The 14198-nt window shown below is 46.1% G+C and overlaps 3 protein-coding genes across 3 annotated transcripts; 1 reads left to right on the forward strand and 2 right to left on the reverse strand.

Moving 5' to 3' along the window:
• The first annotated feature begins 1155 nt into the window (after positions 1–1155).
• LOC119361204 lies at positions 1156–2770 on the forward strand. Its single transcript, XM_037626526.1, has 3 exons — positions 1156–1269; positions 2045–2117; positions 2502–2770. Exons 1-3 carry the CDS (start codon positions 1222–1224, stop codon positions 2768–2770), a joined length of 390 nt encoding a protein of 129 aa, XP_037482423.1. The 5' UTR covers positions 1156–1221.
• Positions 2771–4901: 2131 nt separating this feature from the next.
• Positions 4902–5969, reverse strand: LOC119361205 (BTB/POZ and MATH domain-containing protein 3-like). Its single transcript, XM_037626527.1, has one exon. The coding sequence runs from the start codon at positions 5967–5969 to the stop codon at positions 4902–4904; it is 1068 nt and encodes a 355-aa protein (XP_037482424.1).
• Positions 5970–11371: 5402 nt separating this feature from the next.
• LOC119368417 (BTB/POZ and MATH domain-containing protein 3-like) lies at positions 11372–12633 on the reverse strand. Its single transcript, XM_037633686.1, has 2 exons — positions 12541–12633; positions 11372–12223 (listed from the first exon to the last, which is right to left on the reverse strand). The coding sequence occupies exons 1-2, from the start codon at positions 12631–12633 to the stop codon at positions 11372–11374; spliced, it is 945 nt and encodes a 314-aa protein (XP_037489583.1).
• Between the last annotated feature and the right edge of the window lie 1565 nt (positions 12634–14198).

Genomic DNA, 14198 nt, shown 5'->3' on the forward strand with positions numbered 1-14198 from the left:
GAGATGTTCATGGAGATGATTGTTGGCGGCGTCCACATTTTTCTTTCGATGTCCACCACGAACCGGAGCTATAAATGGCTCCTTGTTTTCGTCAGCGTCCGATTTGCTCTTACGATACGATGCCCGTCTCCGCGCGTTTATTAGGTCCCTCTTGTCAAATACTGAGTGAAACATCAATTTGTGAGAGAAGTGAACCTAGGAATGCACATTGTATTAATGGTTACTTATACTGATTAATAATCAAAGAAACATACCAGACATTTAAACGGAAGATTGATATTCATGATGTAGTTTCTCTGATTCCTCATCTTTTTTCTTCCGATAAGCAGCTCGCCTCTTAGCGTTTATCTGCTCCTTTTTTTCATCAGAGTAGATAACTTTCTTAGTTTGATTGTGGACATAGCTGGTAGATCGTGTAGTCATCTTCTCGAATGTTGAGTCGGATGCCGGTAAAACATGAGCAGTTGCATTAATGTATACTTGTCTTCTTCCATCTATATGAGACAACTCAGGAGTCTCTGTTGCAACAGAAGAGCAACATGATTTTTGTACATATGCAAGATCAAAACATAAAGCATGATAAGGTTCACAAATAAAGTAGAATCAGGTAATACCATTTACACTTTGTGCTGCGGCTGTGGCGGACTCGTTTGAGATACAACTGAGATGCACAAACGAAGCCTAATTCAATATGAATGAGCTGGCCGGTTTGTCTGCTTGATGAAAAAATAACCGATAGTGGACATAACTATTGAGTTTACTGCTAACCAAAAAGTGTCGATTATTCTTTATGTTTAATTCTCACCTGATACCATATCGGAAGGCTGAACATATGTGATATCACCATTAGTGTGTTGGGGAACAACCGGCTGTGCGGTGTGACTTGTTAAATCCCGATCTAAAGTTGGTTCATACAAGTAACTGAGATACAGTTAATCAAATTCAGACAGTAAAATTATGGGTACTCTCTCCGCACAGTCTCATACCTTGAATAATAGGGTTATTATCATCAAGTACTGTCCCATCCATCTCATTATGCGAAACAACAGGTTGCGGTGTGGATCCAACTGGCATACTTGGGGTATTTGGGTAGTTCTCAACATCATATGTCCCAACCAACTCATCTGCAACCACTTCTGTACATGAAAGCACAATTGGGATCTAGCTTGACATGTATAGCAAGATTTTTAGGTTAATATATACCTGGAGGTACAGCCGTCGATGTCATATTTTCTGCTGCTTTGCTTTGTGGATTCCCCATACGTACCTGTAAGCACAGACTTTATAATCTTAACTCCCAAATGTGTACTAAATTTATGAAATGCTTTTTGCCAAGTTTATTATTGTTTTCTTCCTAATATGCAGATATTTCAATTAAATTCAGGTTTGCGATCCAACTTGTTGCAAAAAACATGCTTTCCATTATGCCATAAAAACATATACCTGCATCCAGTATCATCATTTGAGTAGTTGATTGTTCTGTGGCAAAAAAAATGATCTGCTCGTCTACTTTAGTGATCATAGGTCAGAATATCAAATTTGCCACTTTGAATAGACATTGATAATTTATATAGGCAAAACAATAGCTTCGTAGAGTAGGTTATGTTCCTTTCAGATTAATTGACACATTTGTAGAACTGAAGGTGACAGTGTGAGGACAGTACTCATGTACAAGACATTCTTCTCTATGTATTTGCATATATAAACTGATTGGTTCTCTATGTGTCCATTACTATCAGTGCCTGACCCTCCAATAATGGTAATCTGGGCTCTTGAACAGCTCATAAGAACAGCCCTAAAGGCATTTGATCTTTCTATTCTATTTCAAAAAGAATAATAATGCCAAACATGTTTTGGGAGAGATATGGTCAACATGGCACAGATTTATCAATCCAAAACTTGATGCATCATGCTGGTTTGTGCCTTAACCGGCATCTACGAATTAAATCTTCAAATACAGCAAAATCAGAAGGAAAACAATTAATAAACACTATAATTGCCGGTTTGCTAAGATGATACACTCACTCTTATATATTGTATGTAGTGCTTGCATATTCACTGCACCTACATTGGAGCTGGCGAGAGCATCTACATTGGAGCTGGCGAGAGCATCTCAGGTACGCTCTATGCAGTTGTGTGTACATGTTTTTTTACTGTTGTGTGCACATCCGATTTTCTTATGTTTGCTTGTAATGCTCTTGTATGTGGAAGGGATAGTTCTTTCATCCTATTATTCATACCTATGCATATATGCTAGATCATACAGTCCCAACTATTTGCACTAACTATGCTATTAAACTTGATTGGTGATTAATGAATGGTTCCAATTTGATAGGAGTATACTTTAATGATGAATGAAACCATTGTAATGTAAAAAGGAACTGGATTGCTTTTTCTGGCTTGAGTTCCCATGCAAAGTATCAGGGGTAAAACAGACTTGATTATCCAACCAAAACTTTTCTATTGTCTAGATACTGAAGCATTAAATCAATGCCATGCAGATCATGCATCCCGTCTGGGTGTCCAGGAGCGAAAGTTGGACGTCAATGTATTTGAAACAATGGATGTAAGACTGAAACAATTAGTGGATATTTCAACAATGGATGTAAGACAGAACCAATGCGCGGATCTGTTGAAAGTATGTACTGTAAGCGCATCTGTTGTAATACCTAATCAGGAACTGGGATCAGCCCCGGCAGTGTCCAGAAGGGAACCAATGCGCGGATCTGTCGGCTTCGCCGTCGGTTTCGCCGTCGGTTCCAGTGAGTGATCGGCGGCGCCTCGAAAACGGGAACGCGGCGCCGTCCGCTGAAGGGCGGCGGAGGCAAAACTTAGGATCGGCAGCGGCAAAGGCAATAATGTCCGGTGGGGTGAGGGGATGGATCGGGCTAGCGAAGGAGAGGTTGGCGGCGGCGGAAGATCAGATCTGGGCACGACACATCGATTGGGAGGTTTTTTTGGCGGTGGAGGTGTAACGTAACGTGGGCGGGGCGTTAGACGAATAAAAACCAGCGATGGTAGGGGGTTGTGGGAGGATAGACGAAAAAAAAACAGCGAAAAAAAACTGGCGGACTATTCATCAACTGCTATATTAGGAGTAGAGATTACGAAGATCGGATAATTTCCAAACACTTAGGTTTGATGCATTAATTCCCCACCCCAGTCCTTATTTCTTGCCATGTAAAAAGCAATCAACAAAAAGGAGACGTGACACGTGTATGCCTTCAATGACTTAAGACTATCTAGCACAACATGCCGTGATCAATTCTCTAATGCAATGGTATTAATTAGCAAATAAACATTAATTTTTTTCTTTTTTTTTCTCTATTTTGATGGCGGTGCACAACCTAAGATGGACCGATACAGGGGGAGTATTTTAGAACTTAATTATTCCCGCAGTTGAAGTAAAAAATTAGTCCTACTGTTCCTGGTTGAGGATCTATTTGCATGTCGCTCCAATGTAAAACGTTCTTTCTTTAATGGCAACTTAATTAAACCGGGCTAACAAAACGCTCTTTCTTTAATGAGAAACTCAATTAAACCAAGCGAACCAGCTCGTTGAAGATAAATATGTAATTCATATTGGTCCCATCTCTATTACGATTTTCACCATAACGGTACAAGTTGAAGGTGCCTAAGAAAATCCATGGCGCATAACTGGATATGTCTAGTTCAGAAAGCCAATATGTACAAAGTTCGAGCACCGATGCTCATCACCAGGTCCACAAGGCTGGTCATAGTGGTGAGTAACTTAGACCAATAACATTCACATGTTACTAGTCTTTGTTACTATCTTCATAGTGATTTGTGTCATATGTATGATAATATAGAGAAACTTCATTTATTACTTTGTAGAATCATTTTTTTTGAAAACCCCTATTAATGGTAACATATTATGTTACTCAATTTGTCTCTCCTAGTTAGTTACTTGATACATCATCTATTTTACCTATGTGGCATGCATGTTACTATTTATATTACTCTCCCACTATGAGCAGCCTAAACATTTACCCATGTTCGGACATGTGACGAAGCAATACATGTAAAATCAATCACAATAATGCCAAAAGTTTTCTGCGATATAATACGGCCAGAGAGAACCCTGATGTTCCATCTGTTAGAATAAATTCGAGGCACTCCGTCGATCATCCGAGGACCAAGCAATCACACGAGCACGGCACCGAGATTTTTTAACAAGGTTCACCGATATGGCTACATCCCCGGGGCCTGACTACGGGCGCTCCTCCCCGTGACACCGTCACAATACCGCACACCGGCCACCCGGGCGCCGGCACACGCCGCCGGCTCCCCCTTGCGCGCCTGTGCTATTATGTTGGCATAGGTTGCATCGTGTGTCTACCCCCGCTATATAAGAGAGGCCTAGGATACAAGTGTCCTACTAGGACACGGCTCCACATCCTATGTAAACACGATACAACTATAAGTCCAACTGTAACCTACCTTGTACACTATATTCGACACAATTCCAACACCATCGAACAAAAAGCCCACCAGACACACAAGGAAAATGATCAAACGAATACAAATTTGCAAATTAACGAGCAATCAAAACACTTTTGTTAGTCTGTTGCAAACACACGATCGAGAGGGCACTTTCTTCAATCTTATTTCTAGGTGCATGCCATTTGAAACCGACATTCAGACCAGCAGAGAAACGTTCCTCAAAACACATCTATGACCGACGACGACGCGAATACACTGAACTGAATCGACATACTTAGAAAAGACACGAGCACTAAGGCTGGCGAAGAGGACGCTCCTCCCTCCGTGAGCTCCGCTGAAAGAATCGCACTCACCTGGAGGACGGCTGGAGCGGGAGGCATGCGCACATCGCATTTCTTACGCCTAGCTAGCTAGAAGAGGTTCACGGGAGCGCCATCTCAACATATATATCCTTCCTTGTCACTTCTTAGAACACGACGGCGCTTGGTGTCACTTCTTAGACCACGACGGAGCTTGGTGCTGACGATGGGTGTGGCTGACTTGACACGTTTACCTCGTGGACGCCCACGTGCGGCAGCCGGAAACAACTCTAGGCATGCATCCTTGAGTCGCTTGCATTGGTGCTGATCTGCCAGCATCGACATGGTTGCGATGGTCTCCGCGTCGATTCTTTTGCACAACTCTTCCTCGCACATCAGTTTCAGTCTGTCAAGCCCGTACCTATCAGCGGCGACCAGTAAATGTTGCATGGCCGCGGCGCTATACCCTCCTTCATCTGGGCATGGCGGCAGGAAGTCCGTGTAGATGTAGTGAAGCATCGCCTCAAAGATGAAAGGCTTCACGTCGACGATCTTGACGCGCCCCATGTCCTTGTCCGCCATGGGGCCGTAGAGCTGAGCTTCAAAGACGGGCGACCCTGCGGCCAGGAGAGGACTGTGGGCGTGGAACTTCGGCCGGCGGCCCACGTGGAACGTAACGTCTGTGCGTCGCCCGTCTCTGAGCACGCGTCCGAGGTGGGAAGGCAGCTCTACCGGTAGCGAATCATGTATGACGGTGACGTCGCACAGTACAGTGAAGCAGCCGTCCCCGAGCTGCGACAGCGATTCCAGCTTGGCCTTGTCCACGAATTTGTAGTGGCCCCAGCTATCGTCCTTGTATGGCCCCGAAGAGAAGACGCGCTTCGACACGTCGAAGCTTGCTACCGGCGGTAACCGGCCCTTCTTCTCCAGCATTCTCATCCTGAACTTGGTGCTCACGTCCACGTCTCGGCTAAGATAGGTCAGGAACGCTGAGGCGTTGCCGGCACAGTCCTCGTTTTCTCCGTCCGGGAAGAAGTCGATGCGCCAGTCATAGCCGCCGATTCTCAAGGCCGGGGAAGAAACGAACTTGCTGACGCCCATGCCCGTGAGCTGCAGGTAGTTGCTCACCTCGAGACATAGAGTTGCGGTGGTCTCTGCCAAGATCGTCGACGACGTTATCTTCTCAGGTACGCGCTCTCCTGCCATGGATCGGAGAAGGTAGGCGAGAACGCATTCACGGGAAAACAACCTGAAGGGAGTTTGCACGTCTAGGACTAGGCGTCTTCTTTTGGAGACATGTAGAGAACTTGGATAGGAAGATCAATTCATGGAAAGAAATCAAGGACTCTCATCGATTGGACTCGTAGAGTCGTAGGGAACCGTAAAGAGGCAAAACTGTAGGCCCGGCGTAAAGGTCAAGGGCATCGGCGAAAATTTTGACCTTTACTCAGCGTAAATTTTATACAAAATATTTTCAAACAAAAAATGAAGGAGTATTGCGAACCAACCTGTGGTTGGATGATTGAGGCACAGTGGTATCCCAGCCCGCCAGAGTTCAAATCCTGGTACTCGCACTAGGTAGGGTGTGCGTGTGTGTTCATAATGATGAGTGTATGATCGCTTGTGTCTGTACTGTGTCCAAAAAATGAAGGAGTATTTTGTACTCTCAAAATAAACACGGAAGTTCCAAACAGACCCGACCATCCATTGAGGGCGATTTGGTCATTTCCAAAAGGGCATTGGGTGGTCGGCATTAGTCTCTACTCCTAATGGAGCAATTGGTAGTCTCGCTTTCAGGTTTTTTTTCGTCCCAACTTTCGTCCGGTTTTTTTCGTAGGTTAACCGTCGTAGATTTTTTTCGTCGCCTCCCCCACTTCATCGGTTTATTTTCACTTCACCCTCTCACACAACGAAAAAAACTGAACGGATCAGAACTTTCCATACTGACGCAAATTATTTAGTAATGTCTTTATGTAAAAGAATCAATCACAATCAATCTCTAAAGATCAAATCTAAATTAATTAATCTTCATAACGTTTGTTTCCTTTCGAATCACGTCCATAACTTTCCTTCCTTGTTTGGGCAGAAACTGTTTGGTAGTAGAGATTAGAAAACTTCCTATGAGTGTAGTAATAGGAAGTATTCTTTTTTTTTATGATTCGTTTCCATGCATGATGATAGTAAATTAGGCCAATATTCACCACTATTTATCAACGTCATCAATCGTATCCATTCCTACCAGTTTTAAGGGAATCTGCTCGCTATGTCTTTTTTAAAGGGATCCGCTCGCTAAGTCGTCGTCGCACGTTATTTTCACAAACAATCTCTACTCTTAATGGAGCAGTTGGTAGCCCCGTACGGTTTATTTTTGTCCTCCTCTCACCTCCACTGGTTCTTTTTCTCTCCACTCTTTCCTTGCAAACCAATAATTTCCTAACATACAACTCTATCTTTTCTTACCCGAACCAATCGCGCCCTACATCAGTGCATTTCTTTATTAAGAAAACTAACACGTAAATCTTAACGCATTGTAAACAAATCCCGTTATGGACCTAATTAATTTATTATGGAATCTATACGTGGTCGCATTGGTTCTTTTTCTCTCCACTCTTTCCTTGCAAACCACTAATTTTCTAACATACAAAAGATCACGAATCTATCTTTCCTTACCCGAATCAATCGATCCCTACATCAGTGCATTTCTTTATTAAGAAAACTAACACGTAAATCTTAACGCATTGTAAAGAATTCCCGTTATGGACCTAATTAATTTATTATGGAATCTGTACGTGGTCGCATCTCTCCCCTCGTGAAAAAATCGCATCCATCTCCCGTTAAAAAGGAAAAGAAAACATGAACGGTCAATCCCACACCATGCATCTCAGTAGCAAAAAATCGCCCCCGCCTCTGCTACTGCGCCTCGCCGTGTGCCCGGCTCGACCCATGCCTCGCCTGCATGGCTGGACGCCGCCGTCTCCACCGCCACGTACAAGAAAACGGTGGGCAGAACCATCCATTCAAATCGCACACCCCCACCCTCCTCCGCAATCTCTAGCCCCGCATCACCCTATCGCTTTCTCGCCTCTCTTTCCCCTCGATGTAGATGGTGCCGAGCGGCGGCCTCGAGCACCGGCAGTGCCGCCCTCTCTATCTTCGCTGCGTCGAGAGATGGGCCGAGGCTATCGTCGGTTGCCGCCCATGATTGGGCCGCCTCCGGCTGTCGCGCACCACCGGCTCCACCTAACATGCCCAACCCTCTCCGCTTTCGACCTTCCGGCGACAACATCCCTCCGCGCCTCCATCCATCATCCACAAGGCCACTCCCTGCACCCACCCTCCTAAATTCTCCATACCAGCGGACAGTCACCGAAGATCCAAGTTGGCCCGATATCAATTTTCTTACATGCTTTCTTTATCAGTTGGTGATGGGAATGGGTTCCAATTTCTCTCTATGACTGTGGATTCGCAGGCAATAAGCGCTTCTACATGCATCCTCCTATCGGTCCCTAAAGTACCAAGGTAAATGGTTGATGTTGCGTTTGTCTAGGATGATATATGTTGGCTCTGTTCCGGTTCATCCGAGCAGTTCCGGTACATCGTGCATTTATCTTGCCAGTAATGTTCTGTGATGCTCTGATGCACTTTGGGAATTGTTTATCTTGTCTTCAGTGCAGAACATTTGTTTATTAATGCATGAGAAGAATCCTTGTTACTACCTTAAACCTGTTTTATAACCCATATTGTTATGCACTAGCGCGTGTGCGTGTGAAATAGATGGATTATGGTCCCGTACCCAATAAGATGGATATGTGTGTGTGTTAGAGAGAGAGAGGGAGAGGGGGAGAGAGAGTGAGGAGGAGGGAGGGAGAGAGTGTGTGTGAGAATTTGATGGTAAAAAGGTCGCCAATGTTACTTGATATGTATGAGAATATTAAATGTAATATTAACATAATTGATATTGAACTCTTAAATTTAATGTGCCCCCGTTGCAACGCACGGGTGTTCTTCTAGTTTAATTAAGCCATCTGTTATTCTCGATCTAACGGCAGATAATTAGCTACTAATAGATATATAGTAATTAAAAGAAAGTACTAGAAACCGTTAATGTGAGGTCGCTTCTTAATTAAGGGGTAAATTATTCATAAGATTGATTTTAATTTAGATCCAATCACAGCGCGCTGCCGCTCTCGTCCAATCCTAAACCGCCGCCGCGTCCTCCTCTCCCTCTTCTCCATTGCAAAACCACCCGCCTCCTCTCCATCTTCTCCATTGTAAAACCACCATCTCTCCTCTCCATGAAGACTAAACTAAATAAGTAGGAAGTGGAGGCTACAGATCCAAGAAGTCAGGTTCATACTATAGGATGGCAGCCGAGAAGAGATGGGATCGACGGGCGTCGAGTTCCTCTAGATTATAGCGCCGCCCACATCGCCACCGGTTCAGCCGTCGCAGATGTGGTGTCTTCTTCTTCTTCTTATCACCGGGCATGTCAAGGACAATGAGGGGGAGGATGGGAGGGTGAGGACGATGACGGTGAATTGACAAGAACATTGAAGGGGGCGAGGGCGACGACGAGGACGACCTCGATCTGGATCTATTAGACGTGGTTCTGTCATGGAGGTGATCGGTTAAAAAAAGATAGTTCATCCTTAACCATTATGCCCTTCTTGAAATAAACATATTAAATTTAACCTTTTTTAACCCCCACCAGATCGAACGGCTAATAAAAATCATACGGGTAAGTAGTACTCCGAGTATTACGCCAATCACCATAAAGAGCTCATTATGGACTTTTGGCTGACAGAGATCAAAAACCCCCCATCAAGATCAAATTTTCGAGTTTTTAATAGAAAAAGGCAGATGCTCGACTTTATAAATAAAGCCATCACGACAAAAGTATTTTCTTCCAACATCTAAAGGATCGAAGGAGTAATAGAGCTTTAAGGTCTTTAATACCTAATAAATAATCATCGAAAACACTAACGCCCACAGGTGTGGCACGTCTCCAACTCGCCCACACGCCTGGATCGTTGTTGGTTGTTTTTTGCACGAATCTTGACACCAAAAGATGGACTTGATATGCTACGTAGGACAAGCTCGGTGTGTGGTGTGTAGGTAGCTCGCCCGCACGCTGTTTCTCCCTCGGACGGGACCGGTTGCGAGTCGGGGCGTGCGGTGGAACTGCTACCGCGCCCGCACGCCGCGCACGACTTCTTATCCCCATCTCCCACGACTGCCCATTTTCCCACTCTCCCACACCCAAGCTGTCATTTGCCATGTTTTTTGTAGGGTACATGGCAACTTTCCTATTTTTGATTGTAAGCAGATGTCAACTCTCATTTTACCCGAACATGTTATTGTCGCCACATCTGTTTTGTAGCCCTACATGGCAACTGTCTAATGTTAGTAGGTGGCAACTCCTAAAGATACCACCGTCGCCCACATGCCCGTCTCCTCCCGCACACCAAAAGCTATCGGTTGCCATGTGTTTTTGCAGGGTACATGGCAACTTTCCTAGTATGCTTGTAAGCAGATGGCAACTCTCTTTTTACCCGAAACATGTTTTTTGCCATGTTTTTGTAGTGCTACATGGCAACTGTCTAGTGTTAGTAGGTGGCAACTCTTAAATTTTTTAAATCATGACAACTGTAGTAGACCAGACCATACATGGCAAGAGCTGCAGTTGCCCAAAAATGGCATCCGACACTTGACCTGAGATGGCAACTGCAGTTGAACAACCATGGCAACTGTAGTTCAACAACATGGCAACTGCAGTTAAACGAACATGGAAGAGGGTCTGGACCATGGCAATCACGGCGGGACGCGTGGTTACTGCCACGCGGGGCGTGTGGCTCACAAGTGGGGAGGGGCGACGGCCGAGACGGGTCGTGCGGGCCGCATGGTCGCTCGCCCGGGCGTGCTTGTGCGGGCGATCGCGCCGCACACCGAACATGCGGGCTGTGGCGGGATGCGTCCGGACGTGCTCGTGCGGGCGGGCCTGTGTCGACGCCACACGGGGCATGCGGCACATACCCCCTAGATGCCACACGTGTGGCAATTATCGTCATCCATAATCATACATGTTGTTCCAAAAAAGAAATATCGTACATATACCTCTATTACTTTTAAATTTGTTTCGCACGAGTCTTTCTACAAAGGCTATATGTGATTCATGTCCTTTCAGATATGGTGCTGAAGATGGTGTTTCAACATTTGTGGTTTAGAAATATCTGGTACAAAATTTATTTTTAAGAACACCTCCGCACAAAATTATTGTTATGCAAAACAAAGAACAATTAACATTAACATTTTGTAGGTATCTTTTTAATCAATTTTATCCTCGAGATTATTACTTTGGTCCTTGAATCTCCCCCTCCAAAGCGGTACAGAAAAATATTCAATCTATTCATCAACTGTCAAAGTGGTACAGAAAATACCAGAAGTAAAAATTATATCCAGATCCGTGACCACCTAGCGACGATTATAAGTACTAAAGCGTGCTGAAGGCGTGCCACCGTCATCGCTCGGAACCGGGCAAACCTTGTGAAGACACTTGTGATGAAGTGCTCCAAGAAACTTATCACTCGGTCGCGCCAAGACATGAGCCATTACTTGGGTGACGATTTGAAGTCCATGCATGCAACTTTGAGGCGTTTGCACTGCTGCTGATCTGCCAGCGCCGACACGGTTGCGATGTTCTCTGAGTCGATTCTTTTGCGCAGTTCTTCTTCGCATACCAGCTTCAACCTTCCTAGATCGTACCAATTTGCTGCCACCAGTAAATGTTGCATCACCCTGATGTTGTTTCCGCCTTCGTCGTCGTACGGTGGCAGCGACTCCGTGTAGACGTACTGAAGCATCATCTTGAATATGGCAGGCTCCACGTCCGCAATCTCCACTCGCCGCACACCCTCCATTAGGTCAAATAGCTGCGCCGCAAAGACCGGCGATCGCGCCGCCAGGAGAAAACTGTGAGCGCGGAACTCCTGGTTGGCCACGCTGAACGTCACGTCGGCGCCCCGCCCGTCCTCGAGCATGCGCTCGAGGTGGCTGGGCAGCTCCAGAGACGGTGGCTCGTCCATGACGACGGTGAGGACGCACAGTATCGTGAAGCAGCCTTCCCCGAGCTGCGACAGCGATTCCATCTTGGCCCTCTCTACGAATTTGGGGTGGCCCCACTCATTGTATCTCGTTGCTTTTGGCGAGAAGACGCGCTTCCTCGGGTCGAAGCTTGCTACCTGCACCTGGCCCTTGGTGTGCAGCATGCTCAACGTGAACCGGGTGCTCACGTCCGTGACTTGGCTGCGGCAGAACACGTACGCGGAGGCGTTGCCGGCGCAGTGCCGGTCTTTTCCGCCTGGGTAGAACCTGATCTCCCACTCGTAGCCACCGACTGGGAAGACGCGCGAGGTAACGAACTCTCCGAGGCCCATGTCCTTGATCTGAAGGTAGTCGGGCACCTCCAAACTGAGCGTCTCGGTGCGCTCCGTGAAGCGGCTCGACGACATGGTCTCCCGTACACGCACCCCAACCGAGGTCGAGCTTTTACCCATGGCGAAGATAGACGACGACGGGACACGGGCAAACACGATCGAGCCAAATAAATAGTAACTTGGAAAGGAAGCACAGATTATATGGAATTAATCAAATGACTCCTATATATACGATCGGTCTGGTAGGCACCGTAAAGAGCCAAAAACTGTAGGTTTTGTATGGTCACCCAAATACTCTCGTGGTTTTGTATGGTCACCCAAATACTCTCGTGGTAGTCGGTCACCTCCAAATTGAGTGTGTCCGTGTGCTCCTTGAAGCTGCTCGATGACATGGTTTCCGGTACACGCACCACTGCCGTGGTCGAGCTTTTACCCATGGCGAAGGTAGACGACGACGGGTCACTGCTCACGGGCAAACACGATCGAGCCAAATAAATACTCCTAACTTGGAAAGGAAGAACAGATTATGGAGTTAATCAAATTTGAAGGACTCCTGTACGAATCGGCCTGGTAGGCACCGTAAAGAGCCAAAACTGTAGGTTTTATATGGTCACCCAAATACTCGTGGTAGGAAGGGTCATTAGCCCAGGGAGCCTTGCTCCGGTGCACCCCCGTAACTCAATTTCCTAGGGGTATTCTTGACCCCCGCCTTCTATTTTTTCTCCGGCCCGCCACTGCCCATATCCAAGCCCCGTATAACCCGTATAACTCATACGTATGTATATAGTGACATCCCGAAAAAAAAAGGATGACACGACCCCACGACCAGGTACGACCTGCCGACGACCGATCAATCAATCACGCAGCTCCATCATTCACGCAACTCCTCCATCATTCTGTTGAGGTTCTGTAAGATTATCGGCGGCGGCGATCTCATCGCCGACGATCTCGTCCGAGAGCGCACGTGGCACCGTCGTGAATCTCCAGCGCTTGCAGGTACCGCATCCCGTTTCCCCACGTTCGTCTCGCTCGCGGCAGCATCAAACGAACTGCCGTTGTTTTCGTCGTAGTGGTTAACCTAGCGGGGCGGGTAACCTAGCTTTCCGGCGGTCCAGGCCATCGCAGATCTTGTTCTGGTAGTGCTGCTCGTCGTGATATAGACAGTGATCACGTGGGCTAAAGTGGGTTTCTTCTTTCTAGGGTTAACCTAGCGTCGGTTGCCGTCAATTGTGTGCACGACGGCTCCGTTATTTGATGCGGCGGCTTACCTAGGTATCCGACGACTGGTGCCGTGGGCTAGGAATCCAGCGGCGCATGCTATCACGGGTAGCGCTGCTTCTCGCGATCCATAGTGATCACGTACTGGATCCGTGGGCATCTTCCTTACTAGGGTTGACGTACCTTAACGGCGATGACCGGTGTGGAGAGGGGGGAGGATCCATGGGTGGTTAGAGGTCGCTGGCGTCGGTTGTGTGCACGATCTGAACGCCCTCGGTTGGGGCGCTCTCCGGTTGGGGTAGTTTATTTAACATCCGTGATCGTGCGCTAGGTGTTATATATGTCAGCATCCATAATGTTTGCACATGTGATGATACATATTATTTGTTGTAGGAAATGGCGGACGATGAGTTAACTGATATGATGTATGACATGGAGTTTGGAGAACTGATGAAAGACTGGATAGAAGATTGGTCAGATGATGAAAATTCAGATCGTGGAGATAGGTCAGAGAATGGGAACGAATTGGAAGATCTTAATGTGAGTGGCATTATCATGTTGTAATTTTTTGGTGGCATCGGAAAATATTATTTTTTTTGTGTTGAAAATTTATAGATGGATGAACATGATGATTGTCAGGAAAAAAATGAGCATGATGATGGTGAGGAAAACAACTCGGAGATCTTGAATGAAGATTACATTAGTGAGGTAGGAAGTGGAATTTTTTGTTGGCATGCATGCAAAGTGAATTAATCCTGGAATATTATATGATAAGTGCTTATGT

This window comes from Triticum dicoccoides, chromosome 2B (genome assembly GCF_002162155.2).
Source record: "Triticum dicoccoides isolate Atlit2015 ecotype Zavitan chromosome 2B, WEW_v2.0, whole genome shotgun sequence".
NCBI classification, from domain to species: Eukaryota; Viridiplantae; Streptophyta; class Magnoliopsida; order Poales; family Poaceae; genus Triticum; species Triticum dicoccoides.

Coding starts and splice junctions, on each gene's coding strand:
- LOC119361204 (XM_037626526.1), top strand. CDS start 1,222: ATGTCATATTTTCTGCTGCTTTGCTTTGTGGATTCCCCATACGTACCT. Junction 1,270..2,044: donor TGGATTCCCCATACGTACCT/GTAAGCACAGAC, acceptor TATTGTATGTAG/TGCTTGCATATTCACTGCAC. Junction 2,118..2,501: donor AGCTGGCGAGAGCATCTCAG/GTACGCTCTATG, acceptor AATGCCATGCAG/ATCATGCATCCCGTCTGGGT.
- LOC119361205 (XM_037626527.1), bottom strand. CDS start 5,969: ATGGCAGGAGAGCGCGTACCTGAGAAGATAACGTCGTCGACGATCTTG.
- LOC119368417 (XM_037633686.1), bottom strand. CDS start 12,633: ATGGGTAAAAGCTCGACCACGGCAGTGGTGCGTGTACCGGAAACCATG. Junction 12,224..12,540: donor CGGACACACTCAATTTGGAG/GTGACCGACTAC, acceptor CTCAGTTTGGAG/GTGCCCGACTACCTTCAGAT.